Source organism: Accipiter gentilis, chromosome 12 (genome assembly GCF_929443795.1).
Source record: "Accipiter gentilis chromosome 12, bAccGen1.1, whole genome shotgun sequence".
Classification (NCBI taxonomy): Eukaryota; Metazoa; Chordata; class Aves; order Accipitriformes; family Accipitridae; genus Astur; species Astur gentilis.
This window is the reverse complement of record NC_064891.1, coordinates 3,919,821-3,936,894: the sequence shown is the minus strand read 5'-3', so window position 1 is coordinate 3,936,894 and position 17,074 is coordinate 3,919,821. Positions and strand designations below refer to the sequence as shown.

Here is a 17,074-nt window from a genome sequence, read left to right as displayed (position 1 = left end):
AACTGCAACATACAAAGTCTTCCTCCTGACCACACCTCCAAGACACTGCCTTTTCCATTTGTCCTAAAATTCATCTGTTGTTGACAATCTTTATATCTTCATTAGAGTTAAAATTGGTTAATTCAAATTGGCTCAAAAAATAAAGTGAAAAAATGAATGGTGACATTGAGACCTACTTTTTGTCTTTCACATAAACCAAAGTGAGATTTCAGAGTAAGGCCAGATCATATTTGCCTGCTTGTACTAAAAGACCCATCAGTAAAATGCCATGCATCTCATGAAGCAAGCAGTCAGTCTACAAGTGACACTGCTGACAAAGACAAGCATATGCAGTATGTTATTATTAGAGTGTACGCCTCAGCACTGTGTCTCAAGGGAGACTTTGGACAAATTTTGTATTTGCTTATTTCTGCAGTGTTATTTTTATGAAATACTCAGGAGCAGAATCTCAGTGAGACCAGTAAGACACTACTTTGTGCTAGTGACATAATCATTTATCTATGCCAAACACCATGATATGACAATGGTTTGTGATAGGGACTTAAACTTATATGCGGAATCACCTCCACAAGTGCTAAGGAATATTAAAGGAATATCTGACTGGCAGCTTGTCATCAAGGGACTGGTGTAGATGAGGAATCGGAGCCTAATCGCCATTGTGTGTCATAGGATATTGCCACTGTCACACTCCACGTCTGTCTTGCAGAACTGATTCAGAGAGTAATTACAGCTCAGATAAGACTTTTCTGGAATATGTGCAATTAATTCTTCTGTAAAAAAGGGGGAAAGAAGCCTGACACTTTCATGATGTTTAAGTACACCTAATCTATTTCTCTTCTGCTCCTAATGTTTCCTAAATATGAGGAAGAAAGAGGATTTGAAAGTACTTACAACTGCCTGTTCTTATGTAAATCATCCATGGGTCTGTAATATGCCCCATAAAATAGCCAACGTACTACAAAGCAGCAGAAAGTAGAGCAAGTGGGTAACCAGTGTAAAGATTAATCTAGACTTTTTCATTTTTTATTTTTTTAATATAAAGACTACTATTCTTTTCAGATGGGAATTACCTTATTTATTTAAAATTTCAAGGACTTTTTTTTTTTTAATTTTGAAAATAGACTGGACTAATCAAAATTTCTCTTTTTCCTAACAATTCAAAAAATGGTATTCACCATGAATTCATTGATTTATTTTTCCAAATCTCTCTCTTGGCCTGTCAAAACAAAACAAGTTGTGATTTTAAGACTGTACTATTCAAGGCATCTATATTGTCATGAATACATTTTGAGGTAATTTTTACTTGTAAGTCAAGTGTCTTTCACAAACAATTCATGGTCAGGATTCAAGTGCATTTCAGGCTTTCTGTTACACTTCAAGGCTGGATAACAAGTACTCACCTTCACGATACTTCAAAACTGAAGCAATTGCCTAATTGCCCAATGAACTCAACCTACAGAAAAGGGCTAAGTTTGCCATCATTCTGCCCTCCAGGAATACACTATATTTAGGAAACAAAAAACCAAAAAGACCCCCCCCCCCAAAAAAAAAACACCCCACAAACAAAACCCAACTAAAACCCCCCAAACTCCTACACCCCCCTGCCTCCTGCCCCCAAATCATTTAACATATATTTTGGACAAGGAGGTAGAACTTGTTTACAATTTGCAAAGACAAAACAAAACAAAAAAAGAACAGTTACATTTTGTTGAGCTGATTCCAGAGTCCTAAAGCATTTATTTCTACCGCTTGAGGTAAAGCTCACTTAGCTAGCACTGTACCTTGATATTCCATAGATGTAAAAAGTCTAACAGCTGATAAAGAGCCACCTCCACAGCAGAGAAATATCTCCAACAGCTGGGCTACAAGAGGGATTAATTTCCTGACCTAGCTTTGCCTCCAGCTTCACTCAGAATCCACCCAAAGTGCTTCACTACATTTTTAATTTTGATGGTGCAACACACATGACTTAAGTTACACAGGGAAATCAAGGTTGAAAGGATAATATTATTAACACTCATTTTTCAGTGTGAATGCTGCTGTACCAATGACAGCAGTAGAATAAATGTTACTGTAAGCAGCACTCAGTTATTTTAGCCACTCTACCATGAAAATATTTTCTGCTTAAAGTCGTTCTAAGTGCTCACACTGCAGTGGAAAAAGATTGATTTGGAAAATGTACACTAAGATGCAGTTGCAGGTAGAGCTGGGTAGGAGACAGCTGAGGTTTCAAACATCTTTCTGCGTCAAATGAAAACTGAGACCTTAATTTATTTCGTTTATTTTAGGGAAGAATAAAAACCAAGAGAGAGAGAACAAGACCAAGCAAATGACTCCTTTTACCAAACCCTGAAGAATGGATTCACTTCGTTTCTTTGATTTTCTGGGTAAGAGGATATTTTCATGAATGAGTACAGCTTTGAGACAAAGCCATGCTTTGAACCCAGATTTTAAATTCCTGCTCAGGTTCACCATTACCAAGGCATTTAGGCACCTGACATCTTGAAAACCAAACACTCCTCCAATTTCTGGAGCAGGTATTTTTCAGAAGATAATGAGGGAATAGAGGAATTAATTCCACTGCTCTGTCTACCTATATTTATTCCTCCAAAGATGGACAGAAACATTTCTGGTGACCAAGGGCATCAATCCAAAATTATCATGAAAAAGAGAACAAACAAAAAAATTGGTGACGGACTACTTTTCTAAGTTCTTCTTTGTTTGCTCAGAGGTAGGTGACGGCTACTTGCATTTTATCCTTTGTACCTGGGTCTTGTAGCTGAACAGCTAAACCCCTATTTTCATTCCTCAAAGATTTACCCTTTTCTTCCTTCAAAAGCTAGATAGCAATTAGGAGAGAGAGCAGTTACAGGTGCTCTGAAGCATCATCAGCTTACAGCAAGTCAGCTGGCACTCCATTGACATTTTCTACCCTCAGACCTGTTCAAGGTCTCCTTCATAACACACTCAAATGTGGTAGAAATAGTTTTTAAAAAGTATTTTAAAATAAAATAAAATAAAAAAATCAAAGAGAGGAGGGGAAGATTACTAAAACACTCTAGAAAAACTAGAGAGGAGAAAGAAACAAAACCTCCTTCAGATCCAAAATTTACCTAAGTCCACTTCAGGTTAATTGCAGAGTTCTGCAGAAAAAATAATTAACCAAGGGTTTTAAATCTACATGCAAGCATCCAACTTAATGGAAAACCACAAGGCAAGTACAGATTTTCATATACCTCTTTCAGGAAGTACAAAACTGACTCCCACTCAAATTGATTTTTATGTTAAAGTGCTATCTACGAATTAACATCATGATGCCATGATTTTAAGACAGGCAGGTTGTATTTACAACTGTTATATTTCCATATTCAAAATGACAATGGAGCATGGGTTGCCCTAAGATACAAGAATAAAAATGGTAGTTATCCATCAAGTGTTATGTCTGTAATATATTGTATCTAAGTGAGAAGGCGTACAGTTTCATTAGCCAAAAATTACTGTTCTACTTACCTTTTGTAAACATTCACTTTCCTAATATTTACAGTATAACAAACACATAAATAACTGTAGGATTTGCAGAATATTAAAGCATGTTTTTCATCAATTTTTGGCTCATTTTATATAAGTGGATAAAACATTTTTATCAGCATTTTCTAGCAATCATTTCAAATGTACTTCATTTTTAACAGTTCTAAGAATAGAGATTACTTTTCTTGAATAGTCCACTGCAGGCAGCTCCTTAAAGCACCTCAAGCAATGAGGAACAAACAGCATGATGCTCCCATTGGGAGGGCAGAGAAATGCAAAAAAGGGGATTGCGACGACCTCCTGGCACCTGGAGTGACTTCCTTAGCCTGCAGCGTGGTGGGCAAAGCTGCAGCGGGACCTTCCCCTGTGGGCCTCGTGCCCTGCAAAAAGCCCCAGAGCAAACTGGAGAGGGAACCCTAGGTATATCTTGTGGTGGGCAGCCGTATTTAGCAGCGGCGTGATGGCAGGGCCCACGGCACCTCCATGAAGAGGACACTGGATGTGTAGTGCAAGAGGTCGTGGCCAGAGGAACTGGAGCTCTCATGCTCTTCAGAGGACTTCAAGTTGCATCCTCAGCCTCACACAGGCTCGTTACAGGCATCAGAGAAAAAACAGGAGCTCACTGTAAGTACACTGAGGCTTTTTAGATGCTTAAGACCAAAACCATGGTTGGAAAGAGCTGCTCCATAGCTGCCTAACTTCAGAGAAGCCTAAGCTGAGTGGGTGCTTCCCCTGCTGGATTGCTGAGGTCCTTCAATAAGTAGACTTTAGTCTGGTGATCCCATGGATGCTAACAAAGCAAAACAGTTGCTCTGTTTCCAGAAGACTGTTCTGGCACAAGTTCTAACCATGTTTTTAGTGAGCTCTTTTACTAGGCTGTCACTTTAATTCTAGCTGCTCTAGAAATCCTGGCAGCTCTTACACCACTGCACCCTTCAACAAACAAACCCCCCATCTTTTTACAGATAAACAGTATTGCAGGAGATTAAAAAATACACAGATGGCCAAAGCTAGCATACTGACTCTGTACTTACACACCTCACGCACAAAAATCCTTTTTTCCAGTCCTGTGGGCACCCATTACACTTTTTTTTTTTTTAATAGGTTTCATAACCTTAAGTCCAGCTTCCGTCATGTTCACCTCCCAATCTAGTTTTATTTAGTTCAATAGGAGTAAATGAGATATACTGAGCCCTTCCAAAACTTAATTTCAATTTACTAAATGTGCTCTCAAGACTCCCACCTCTACTCTCTTTTACAAGTCCTAGAGTAACAAAACTAAAGTCAGTTAATCATGGATTAAATTCAGGATATGTACTTTCAACCATATGGAAATCCTTATTTCAAGACCCTAGGAAGATTTACTTTTCTGCCTATTATGAGGTACAAGAACAAAATTCCTTGTGGGACTTTTTTCTGCAACTGACACATATACAGATGAACTTTGACAACAGTTAACAGCAAATGAGCTACAGCTCACTGTATCAATACAGGATAATTTTACACTGACAAAATTGTCAACCAGTTACATAGCATATGTTCTGAACTAGACTGATATAAAATTAATGCTCCAGGACTGTACAGAAGCTTGATGTTCCCTGTGTCCCATTTTGTCATTTAATTTTAGATAATAATTACATAATACATCATTTCTTAATATAGCCAAATATGAAACAAAGAATATTGATGACCTGTATTTATTTAGCCGATGTTAATATAGCAAAGGAATCTTTCATCCTTGAGCAGCATTGCATTTTTCCCATGCAACTTGAAACTTAGCTATTTGTGCTGGTGTAAAAGTATGCTGGTGTAAAAGTATACTGGTGTTGTTGGTTAGTATATAAAACATGCAGTAATGGATGGACCTGAATTCATTCGGTCCAAGTTCTGAGCTAGCCACCAGGCCTGAGACAGAAAAGCACAAAAAGCCCCTGAGCTAGATCAGATAATTAAGATCTAATTAGAGAAACAACTCCACCTCCCAAAGTGTGCTTATACAAAATCTTAGGTGCCTGCACACCTGCAGCTTCCACGGAAGCAATGTATGTGCTGAACGTCTTCCTGAATGTGGTGACCCTACATGATTTCTCTGCAGAGTCTTCAAGTTCTCTGTGAGAGGAGGCAGAAAAATCTCTCTCCTTTATTTAAAAATACTGAAGACATACATGTTTTAATCATGTTCCATCAAAAATGGAATCTTAAAATTATGTTAGTACAGCTTTAATAGGACGATAAAATGCATTTTCATGTGTTTAGGTTTTTTAATTGCTGTATCACATATTTTGCCTCACTCAGTCACTTGAGAGTATCCTGTCTATCCTTAAAATGGTAGTACTCAAGCATTAGTAGCTCAAATGCTAAGGAAAGGCTCAGCAAGTGTAAGAATATTTATTATTTTATTTAAAGACATCTATTAAGGAGAAAAAAGTATTTCATTTTCTACTGAACAATCTTGTAGATGTGAAAAGCAGCTCATAGGAGAAGTATTCACAATTCATCAGGACATGTGCACAGCCCTTCAAGATTTCTGGCATATGCATACAGTGCTGTGCTACTTCTCTGCCTGTGATACTGCAAGACAACTGTCAACACAATCTTTTCAAAGAAACTTCTACTAGCAGTGCATCTAGATAGTAGCCACTTCAGAGGCTGACAAGTCCCTATCAGTGTTTATCTGAATGATTAACATAGCCTTAGGCTAGCTATTCTGTAGGGGGTATGAAACTGTATTTCTTTAGTTTCTGGTCTTGAGTGACATTATCAGGTAAATGAACTTAAAAAAACAAACAACAACAACAAAAAAAAATAAAAACAATTGCTTCTGCTGCTTACCAGCTCCTCACGAAGTTGGGCTATGAGTTCATCTCTCTCCTTCAGCTGCAGCTTCAGCACTGAGTATTCATCTTTTATTCCATCCTACAAAAACATCAAAAGAGATGTTATAATAGGCTTAATGCTTTTATTTTGCTCTTGACAAGAAAAGGCTGTTCCACATAGTGCGAGATAATTACATTCAAGTAATGAAACTCAATTCTCCTTTGTCATGTGTGGTATTTTCAATAACATATTCTAAGCTGCTGCACAAACAAATTAATGCATCCAAAGACATTACATAGAAATGTGAACAGCTCCCTTCACAGAAGTCCGTATCCTTGTTTTCTGAATTCTTTAAGCCTTTTTACCGAAGATCCTATCAGGTCATTCCTTTTCAGTAAAGGAATGGGCAGGAAATGTTATAATTTTACTCATACAAAACAACATTAGGGAAATATCAATTTAGAGGCATTATTGTGGAGCTCTTGATCTTGGAGAGGATGAAAAAGAAAGCACAACAGACATTCACAGGAAAAGTAAAGCATCCTTCCCATGCATACATCTCTTTTCCCACATCAGCCAAAACAAATGCAATTCTGATATTAACTGGGTGGAGGAAAGAAAATAGTTACCACTTGGCGATATAACCATTGACTGTAACTCAGTTCGACTTGGATGAAAATGAACCTGGTAGCTAGGACTGTAGCCAAACCCAGGTCCATGAGGCAGTTGGCAAGCTGTCCCCAGGCAATTTCCTTCCATGTAAGTTTAAACACCTTATTTGGAGAAGAAATGTCAATCATATATTTTTGTGTGGTTCTGATAAACATCCAAGAGGAGAAACTCAAATGAAATGACTGAACTGTTGAAGAATAAAAGCCTAACTAACTAACTAGCCAACTAGCTGGTCATACAACTATAAATGAAGAATTGTATCTTTACATCCTTCTTAGTACAGAGACATATTTATGAAGTTTGGGAAATTTACTGGTTTGGAGTATCATTATTTTCCCCCAAAACCCAAGCCATACAACAAGAAAACTTTTGGAAATATGGTGTTATTTGCACAACACTTAGTTTAAAAATAAAAAAAATTAGACCTCTAGCTAACAGATGATAACAAGTAGAAAAGTGCAGAAATTATGTAGAACATGAAGAGCTCAGGGGTTCAAAAGGGTATAACCAGTGCGGTAAACGTGAACTCTGTCAGTACTAATGTGTTTGTAACTCCAAATGAACACACAAATATAAGACAAAAAAAAAGAGTGTGAAGTCCATTTTCCCCAGTTAAATGTTAGGTTATAATAATTACCTTTCAAAGTCATTATATTGCTTTATCATCCGCTCTAACCGAATTGGAAGAAGAAACAAGATACTCGCATATAAACCCCCAAATATTTACAACTGCAATAAAAAGAGTTACCCCATGTCTGGCAGAGATAATGAACCTGCTTACACACTACTTCAGTACTATATACTGATCTCCTGAAAGATTCAAACTTAGAAAAAAGCCAGAACTTACACTACATCCATTAAGGAAAAAAAAATCACAGGAGTTTTATTTTGCTATATGGTATAGCAGCATTTCACTCTTACTATCTGCTAATAGATTGCTGTTTAGGAATGTTAGCTGAAAGTAAAAAACTAGCACGTTCCACAAAACAGTCCTCAGCACAGAATGTATTATTAGTACATATTGAACATTTTTGTTATCAAAAACATCTGCTTCTAAAAAATATTTATTTTATCAAAGTGAGGTCTTCATTTAAAAAAAAGAAGTTTTTTAAAAACAATGTGGCATTAGCTATTGTACCTCAATTTCTAGTTACATTATTCCAAGTTCTTTTTGTCAGCATGGTTTCACATTCTTGCTGTGACCTCAGACAGAATCTTCCCTGCAACTTGCTGTACAGGCATATCAATGTGTATGCAGGAGTTACCCAGAATTGTCTAGTAAAAGGGAAATGCTAGCGATTCCCAAATTTTTGTTATTGCTTAGTAAAAGAAGGAATAATAAACATAGTATATATTCCATCTACTCTACGCCACACTGGGTTTGCAAGCAGCAGATAGCTCTTTTTCTTGTTGAACACAGTGTAGAATTAGGATTTTATAATCCCATTCTGCTGCATGGTATCTGCATAGGCATCATTCGTTCAGCAAATGCAAGACAAAAGGAAAAAGACAAATGGTGCTTGGTGCTTCTGCTTCTATTATATTTTGAGGACATTTCTGCTATAATACCAACTGAGAACATGAATAGGAGAAAGAAAATAACATACAGGAATAAAAGAGAAAAAAATAGTCAACTGCAGAAAGGCTTGGGTAATTTCAATATCCCATACCTCTGTCTGAATGTAATACTAACAGAATAAAAAATGTTATAGAATCAACTATCTATTGCCAAAACAGTGAATACAGTTCTTCCAAAAAGTAACTATTAAAAGCTAGGGAAAAGGCTCCAAAAATCACATTTTTGTGCAAGAGTCAAAATATTTCAGTGAAGGCTTGTGTGGAGGATACCAGAGAAGTAGCATGCCATTGAAAGGTGTAGGAGGGGCAGCAAGAGCTGGTGGAATTCTGTGTTATTAGTCCAGGAGCAAACAGCAATGCATATCAGATAGTGTGAATTCAGGAACGGATCACCTTTACTCCTTAGGAGGCCTGAAATGTTTCATTATCTACTGTGAAACTGTAGTACAGTGCAGGACTACTATGGAAAGACCAAGAAATTTATTGAGAAAAGCTTCTCAATATGAATGAAGAATAGGAGACACAGTCCAATGGGGATTTATAGTATTAAAAAACACGCAAAACCAAAACCAAAATCCAAAAACCCTACCGGAAAACCAGAATTCCCTGCTAAAGAATTGTCACAACAACAGACATCAAAGAGGAAGGGACTTGAAAAGGATAGCCCGCTTTTAGCAAAGCATGCAATCAGTGTATTCTAAGCCCACACTGTAATTACAAAGCTGGAAGAAACATTTTCCCCCATAAAATAGGACTTTTTATATACACTTTGAACACTTTGGGGTTTGATGATTTGGGCTTTTCACTATCCCCACATTCTAGCAGATACTTAACCCATGTATTCCTATGTTTAAACAAACTAGCTTATTTATAAGGCTGGGTATGATCATGTGTGCAAAACATTTGTCATGTTTTCACAGCCTTTATAATATTTATAGAGTGTAAGAGAAAAAACAGATTGGCATATAAGTATAGCTGAGTTCATGTGCCAACTACAATCAAATGACCATAGATTTAAAAATCTGCTAGGTAACATTTACCATTTCTATTAACTAAACCAATATCCTTGGACACTCTGATTCCTTATCTTTCTGCTAAATGAGTTTATACCAGTATATTTTATCAAGGCTATCAGTCCAATGAGAACATGGATGCTATGAAAATATTAGTCCAAATAATTAAATCATATGCTCTATGCATGTTTTCATAAGCTACCTGTATACACCATAGCTTTGAGGCCATTTTGATGAGTTTAATAAATTATATGTACTACATATTACATACAGTATTACATATTATAATGATATTCTCATTATTCTTATGAATGTTGATCATGATCTCATTATGAAAAAAAAAAGGATAAGAATTCTGCTCTCCCTTGCCGTAAGCATGTTCACAACAGGCTTGTCCAAGACTCTGGAAATACTTGCTGAAAAGAGAACTCAATTAACAGCTCATTCTTAAAGAGAACTGTTAGACACAGGATGATCTGTAAATAAAATGGTACGTCTTCAAACTACTTTCTGTTTTTAAATGGAGGTAATCAAAAAGGTTTGTAGTCTAAATTCCAGGTATACTCCACAAAAATGCAAAAGCAGCTGTGTGAAAAATGTCCATCATGTTTTCCTCACTTATATTCTCTGATTGTAAAAAAGATCCAGGATGTAGCTGTATATTCACTATGGATCTGCTGTTATTACTGTACAAGTTTACAGTCAGAATATTATTTAAATTATCCTCTGTACTTCTTCAAATTATCACCCTTTTACTTATTTTCAGTCATAGCCTATGACAGCAATTGCTATGTCTCAGTGCTAGTATTTTCCTATTTTAGTTTAATTCTGTCCATCTGGGAAAATGCTAAACATAATAGCAAATCTGTTTCTCATCAGATTAGGTCACAAGATGACAAATTGTACTGCGTGTGTGAAGACAGCTGCAGCAGGTTATGCATAAGTGCCAAAAAGCATAATCATTTCCATTTTGAAAACTTACTTTATACCTCTTCATACTTTGAAACTAACAGGCATATTGTGCTTACTGTAATCAAAGTGTTATAAACAGAACTAACCAAGTATTATGGAAGATAAATTTATTGCAAATTTACTTTGATTCTAAACAGAATATGCTGCCAAAATAGTACCATAAAATTAGAATATTATAAAACTCATTTGATAAATGTGCTGAATTTCAGATGATAAGCAGATTGTTTACCAACTTAGGGTAATGTAAAAACCAGCAATTACTTAGGGTGCAGTGTCTTAAAAAAATCACCCTGTAACAAACCAAACTAAGAAATTTAAAACTGAATATCAGGTCCAGAAAGCTACATAAATGCAATAATACTTGAAGCCTCCTCTAAATTATGCAGCAGATTTATACAGCAAAATTAATACATTTCTGGATAAATATCTAGAATATTCAGAGAAAACACCATTTATTTTAAAATGTACAGGATTTTTATGCCAGCAGCATAGGAGTCTAGACTGTACAGGGTTATGGATATCTTTTATGGTTCACTTTATACCACCTGGCATCTGAAAAGCACCAAGTACTTTTGTGGATCTTACTTGAAATTTGTAGAGAAGCACCATTATCTATCTACAAACTGAGACCCCACTTGTGTTAACATGTGTCATGTTGACACACACAGTTTTATTAAAAGGAAGAGCATCTACTTATTTGAGATTACTCATGTGAGTGGTCTTGTGCATATTACACGCTGTGTTTTTAGAAATGGGTTTTTGTCAGATCAGGAATATTTTTATTGATTATCATTGTTTTAATGAAAGTTTTAATGATCTTACCATGAGGGAGAGAACCTGAGACTGAATTATTTGTTTCAGGTGTCAAAATGACGTCACTGGTCCATCTTTGAGAGATGGTCCCCTGACGTATTTACACCATGTTACTGGATGTACACGGTACAACTTTCCAGTGTTTTATTTTCCCTTTCTGTGTTCACTCTATGTCTTGTATCAATTTAAATCTGTCATATCAATTCCTCTCAATCACAGCAAGAGAGAAATGAATAGGCTGGCTGCAATTCTTCACATGTGCAAAGCACATGGATTATGCTTTTTTGGCTCATCTGTTGTTTTGGTGCTCTGCCAGGCCAGTTAGTCTTGGCTGGAGTCCTGACAATGCTCCCAAAGAGAGACCACTGACCGCAGGCAGTGGTCACAGTTAACTTCTCAAGTCACACTGCCATGCCAGCTGTTGCTCAAGCCCAGCACAAGGGTGAGGGCAAGTCCTTGCTTCAGAAATTCCCATTAAAGCATAACACGGCAACTCCGAGCAATCTCCCATGGCCACCCTGATTCAACACAAGCAGAGTCTTACGACAGGGTATCCATCCAGGAGGAACAAAACAAATCAAAAAAATCCTGAATCAGCTTTGGAAGCTGTGGTCATATCAGAAAACAGGCATCGTTATATACATCTTCTTTCAATGCAGCTACAGCATTCAAATGACATTTCTCTACATTTCATTTCCTGATCATGAAATCAAATGGAGTTTCGGGAGCACAGGATCTGGTCTCATAATGATAAATAAGGGTGATTAATCCTCATAAAACCTTATGCAATTCTATACCCTGTTCTATCTAAGTTAAATTACATGGAATATGTCAATAAATATTTTACTGGAACAATTTAGGGCAGCTATATGCATATGAATACGAGAATTCAATTGATATTTTACTACAAAGGTAACACTCAAAAAGACTATGTAGGCTATGATACTTTAACTTCAGACATTTATAAATACAGAGCTAAATAAATGATGTTTTCTTCACAGTGATCCAATTGTCAGTTGACTGTGAAATACAGATTGAACAATTATTATTTTTTTTCTTCAGCTGTATTTTGCTCTCTTCAGGAGTGACAATAAAAAGCATGGAGTTTAAAGGAACGCAGCTTGATCAATAAACTGCAAAACATAAAACTGAATGATCATACCAGGTAAAGCCCAAGGTTTATCTAACCTGCAGAAATCATGAACAGCAGCCAGGAGTGGAAACGTGTAACAAACATATAAATGCATTTTTTCCCAATATAACCACTCCATTTACTCTCTCCTTATGGCTCTTCCTGAGCCAGAATTCACATATACAGTACCACGCCTCCTTTGGTAATATCTCTAAATAAATTACATGTTCATGAAAAGAAAACAAACCAACCAAGTGAAACAAAAAACCCCAATCCCCCAAACCTTCCTTTTGTTTAAAAACTGCTGTCAAACAATGTCATTGTTTCTGTCTTAAGAAAAGAGAGGACTATTTCCTATTTTCCCGTGGTTTTGGTTTTATAAGTCTACATGCTTACATAAACCACCTGTATCTCTGATTAAAACCCATGATCCACCTTTTCTAGTTGCACTGTATCAGTCATTCGAATCAGGTAATCAGGATTCCATGTAGCATTTGAGCAGTGGCTTAGCCATCCATTCACACAATTGCATTATAACATTTTGGTTTGCATTAATTTCTAAGTAAGTATTCAAAATAATTCTTAGGGGCCCAGATTTATAGAAAAAAACACGTCTTCTACATTTTCTACAGAAAAGGAAAAAATTCAATCACCAACCCTTTTGTAAACCTAAAATCAAGTGTCACAAACTTCAGAGTAAACAGACTTTGGGAACAATGTCCCTGTACCTAATTCATAAAGAGCCCTGCAAGAACTACTCAGAATTACTCAACTGTATGTACTTTTTTTGATTTTGATAAGTACTAAGCTGGTGTTCTCAGGGAACTATGAACAATGTCTGAGAGATCTCTTTCCTCATTTAGAAAAATAGGACTTTTCTTCTCCATGTGTATTCCTTTGTATCTGCTGACATTGAATCTCAACTGCCTTTCATCTTTAAATTATTTGGTATGATGAGATCTTTTTGCAACATTTCATACTCCATTTTTATTCTGATTATTCTGGACCCCTCTGGAAGTATAATTCTTCCTTTAATAAATGACTACTTACTCGCATCTTTTGTACTGTACACCTAATCTGCCATTAATCCACAAGAAGACTTTCCCACTCATCCTCTTATTTTTTTAAAAGCCTCTGATGAAGGGCCTTGTTGAACACTTTTTGAAAATTGAGTTAACTACACAAAACAGATCATCCTTATTCACATGCTGATGACTCTTCCAGCAGAATTCTGAGGTGTGATTAAAAATGCAGAAAGTCAGGTCTGCTCTTCCCCATTTATTGTATTCATTTATGGGCCAACTAAATCTATTTACCAGAACAGTTTCTACTAATTTAACTGGTAACAAAGTCAAATTAAAAGAACTATTAAAAAACCCCAAACAAACAACAAAAAACTGTTATCTTATTTCCATCTGTCATTTTGCTAAGAAGATGATTTAAGCAATAGATAACAGGTAAGAGTTAGTAGTTCGACAATTTCTCGTAGCAGTTTCTTTAGCATACTTGAATGACTAGCTGGTGCAAGAGATTTCTTATTCTACGGTATTCCATTATTATTCTTGGATATCTTCAACTGACATTTCAAGACTCTTTCCTCAGACTAGTTCCCCAATGCTGCTGGTGTATCTACTTATGTGGAAACAAACACAAATAATGTATTTACTTTTTTTTTTTTTTTTTTTTTTTTTACAATAACCTTATTTGCCAAGAGTGCTTCCTTACACAACAATTATCTTTCAGCATTGCAATTTCTCTGTAAGATCTCATGCCACTTATTAATTGAAGAAAACCTTTTATAATCAGGGTGAGGGGTTGGTTTGTTTGTTTTAGTATTTTGGCCTTGCTTATTTTATTTTTACATTAAATTGTAACCATGAAGTTTAGCAATTTAATTTTCTCCTGTTAACTCTCATTATCACCAGGGAAAAATATTCATATCCAATTTTTGGCTCTAGTACCAAATCAGCAAAACCCCTTCACACTCTTGCATGCAAACAACCTTAATCATGTAACACATATAGACTGACTGATGTCAAAGAATACCCGTAAGATCTATAACTTTGTAAAGATATAATTTCACTCACAATTGAAATGCAGCCACTTTTTCACTGGTATGTCACAGTTTCTTTCTGCCAACCAGCATGTTAAAACCATTTAGGCCAGAAGTAAAAATATCTGCCAACTGCCACATTTTTGTAAAAGTTTCTTTACTGCCATGCCAGTAAATGCATTTCTTCATATGCGGAGAATAATGTCCTACACAAAACCTCGTTTCTCAAAATGGAAGGAGACAAGTCCATATCAGATCCTGGCTCCCCTGGGAGGAGATAAATAGCAAAGTTCCTTCTGGCTCCAACACAGCACAGGCCACCAAGCTGAAGTCTCCTCTGTAGTCTCCTACTATCAGCTTGAAAATGTGACACCATTTCCATTATTTTATGCTGAATTCAACATTTATGCTTTAAAATACTCTTTCTCCTGCTTCCTGGAATCACAAGAAAATTTCAGACAGGAGGAAAGGGGAGCCTTAAAAAATAGTGACTTCAGCTCTTTCAGTTGTGAGGAAAAATATGACAAAACAACCACTTGTGCAGAACAACCAAAAGACAAAACATATTTTTAGGTTTTCCAGTTACCACTTTTAAAGCCAAGTCAAGATTTTCTTTAGGATCTGAATAAAAATAATTTTAGATTGTCCGGGATGATTCAGGGAGGAAACCAATGAATAAATTTTCAGATCTTTCAAACACTTAGGAACTGACAGAAGTAATCTTATTAAATGCTCTCAAAAGAATAAGAAAGGAGAAGAGATTCAGCCACCTCTGATTAAGGTTATAATTACAAAAATAATGTGGAATTCCAGGAAAGTTTTTAAGATAAAAAATACTAATGCTTGCACGCATATATAATGCATGCAAATAACAAATACTCACAGAACTAAGTGATAAACAAGTTACCACTAAATACCATTTAGTGCAGGTTTGGAGACTAAGTGATAAGAACATCAAAGCTCATGGTGGCAGGCTACCTGGTTCTCTGCCAGATATTTAAGAAAATTATTAAATGGGGGCAAATACTACAAATTCTTCAATTGATGCAAGCAAGGTATCTTCATGAGACAGAATTTAGATTTTTTTTTCATGCATCCTGTGTTTTATCTTTGTATAAAATGGAAAATATGTTATAAAGACAAATGCAAATTCTAAGGAAAGAGTGTCAAAAGAGCATATAGACTAGTAGAACAGCAGAGGACACACAAATATACTCTGGAAATAAAAAGTTTACCCCAGATTAATCTACATGTTTTCCTCACTATTTTGAACCATAAAGTTTTATTTGACCACTAATAATATTTTATGATATTAAGAGACCAATACTGCGAGTATTGAGGCAACCATGTATTTTTAAATATAAGGAATTTCGTAATTTTGTTACACTTTAGTAGATTACAAATTGCTGCCTTATTTCCCCTTCCCCCTCCAACTTCCCATATGTACAATATTTTGAAATATGGGTTCTTTTCACTTGTGGATTCCAAATACTTCCCTATAATGAGGTCTCTGCCATCCCCTTTTTATTCTTCTTTTCATTTTTTTCAGGGTAGGAAATTCAGATGTATACAAGGGAGGTAAGCATTCACCTGGGGTACCCAGAAGAACCCGCAATAGGTGACAGGTTTCCCGAGCTTGGTGCCTATGAAAAAGTACTCCCCTGTTCACATCACACAAAACACCATGTAAACGCTAATATTGTGTTAATGCCTAATGACATCTCTAACCATGGCCACATTCATCCAAATAAAAAAATAAAACAAATTGAAAAAAAAGAAAAAAAAGAAATCTCAAAACATAATATCTTTTCTTTGGCAATTCTTAGAGTACTTTTATACCAGTCTAACTCCATTTATTGCAAAAGGCTCCCTAGATCCACAATAGTAACACAGAAAAGTAAGACCCTCATATTTAGATAAAATGAGGCCACAGAAGTACCATACACTGTATTTATTCTTATATCATTAAGAGGCATTGAGGAGAACATGATGTCCTCTCTTAAACTTCATATAATACTTGTAATTTACTGCTGCTTATAGATTTTTAAATATTTTATATCAATAAACATACTACATAATATTACCGACACTTTAAATAAAACTGGAGTGAATAGAAAAATGATGCACAACCAGTGAGAAAATCTGTAATTTATTTTGATATTTTAGAACATCTTGCACATATAAAACATGAAGATTGTTTCCTGCCTTTACCACACTTGCTAAAGACAGATGGATTTGTTTCTCTAAATGAGCAATTTTGTGGAATATTGGCATAGCCTCTTTCACTTACTGCCATGTAGTACACTGAGCTCTTGGACACCCATTTCTTGTATAGAACCACTGAGGTTTTATGCCTTCTTATGAGCTAGGCAAGAGCAGATTCTGAATTACAGTGAACGTACTTCACACTGTCACTATGCTTCTCACTTATATAAATAAGTATGAGGAAATTTCAGGGTAATGAAAGGATGTAATTTTCAATATATATCTTACCAA

The 17,074-nt window shown here is 35.9% G+C and overlaps 1 protein-coding gene across 4 annotated transcripts in view; it reads right to left on the bottom strand.

Moving 5' to 3' along the window:
- The window catches only part of CCSER1 (coiled-coil serine rich protein 1), a 715,692-nt gene that overhangs the window by 318,086 nt on the left and 380,532 nt on the right, over positions 1–17,074 (bottom strand). For all 4 annotated transcript variants that reach the window (XM_049815128.1, XM_049815129.1, XM_049815131.1 and 1 more), the window contains exon 8: positions 6,361–6,444. In XM_049815128.1, coding sequence (XP_049671085.1) covers positions 6,361–6,444 — 84 coding nt within the window. The remainder of the gene's footprint in view (positions 1–6,360; positions 6,445–17,074) is intronic.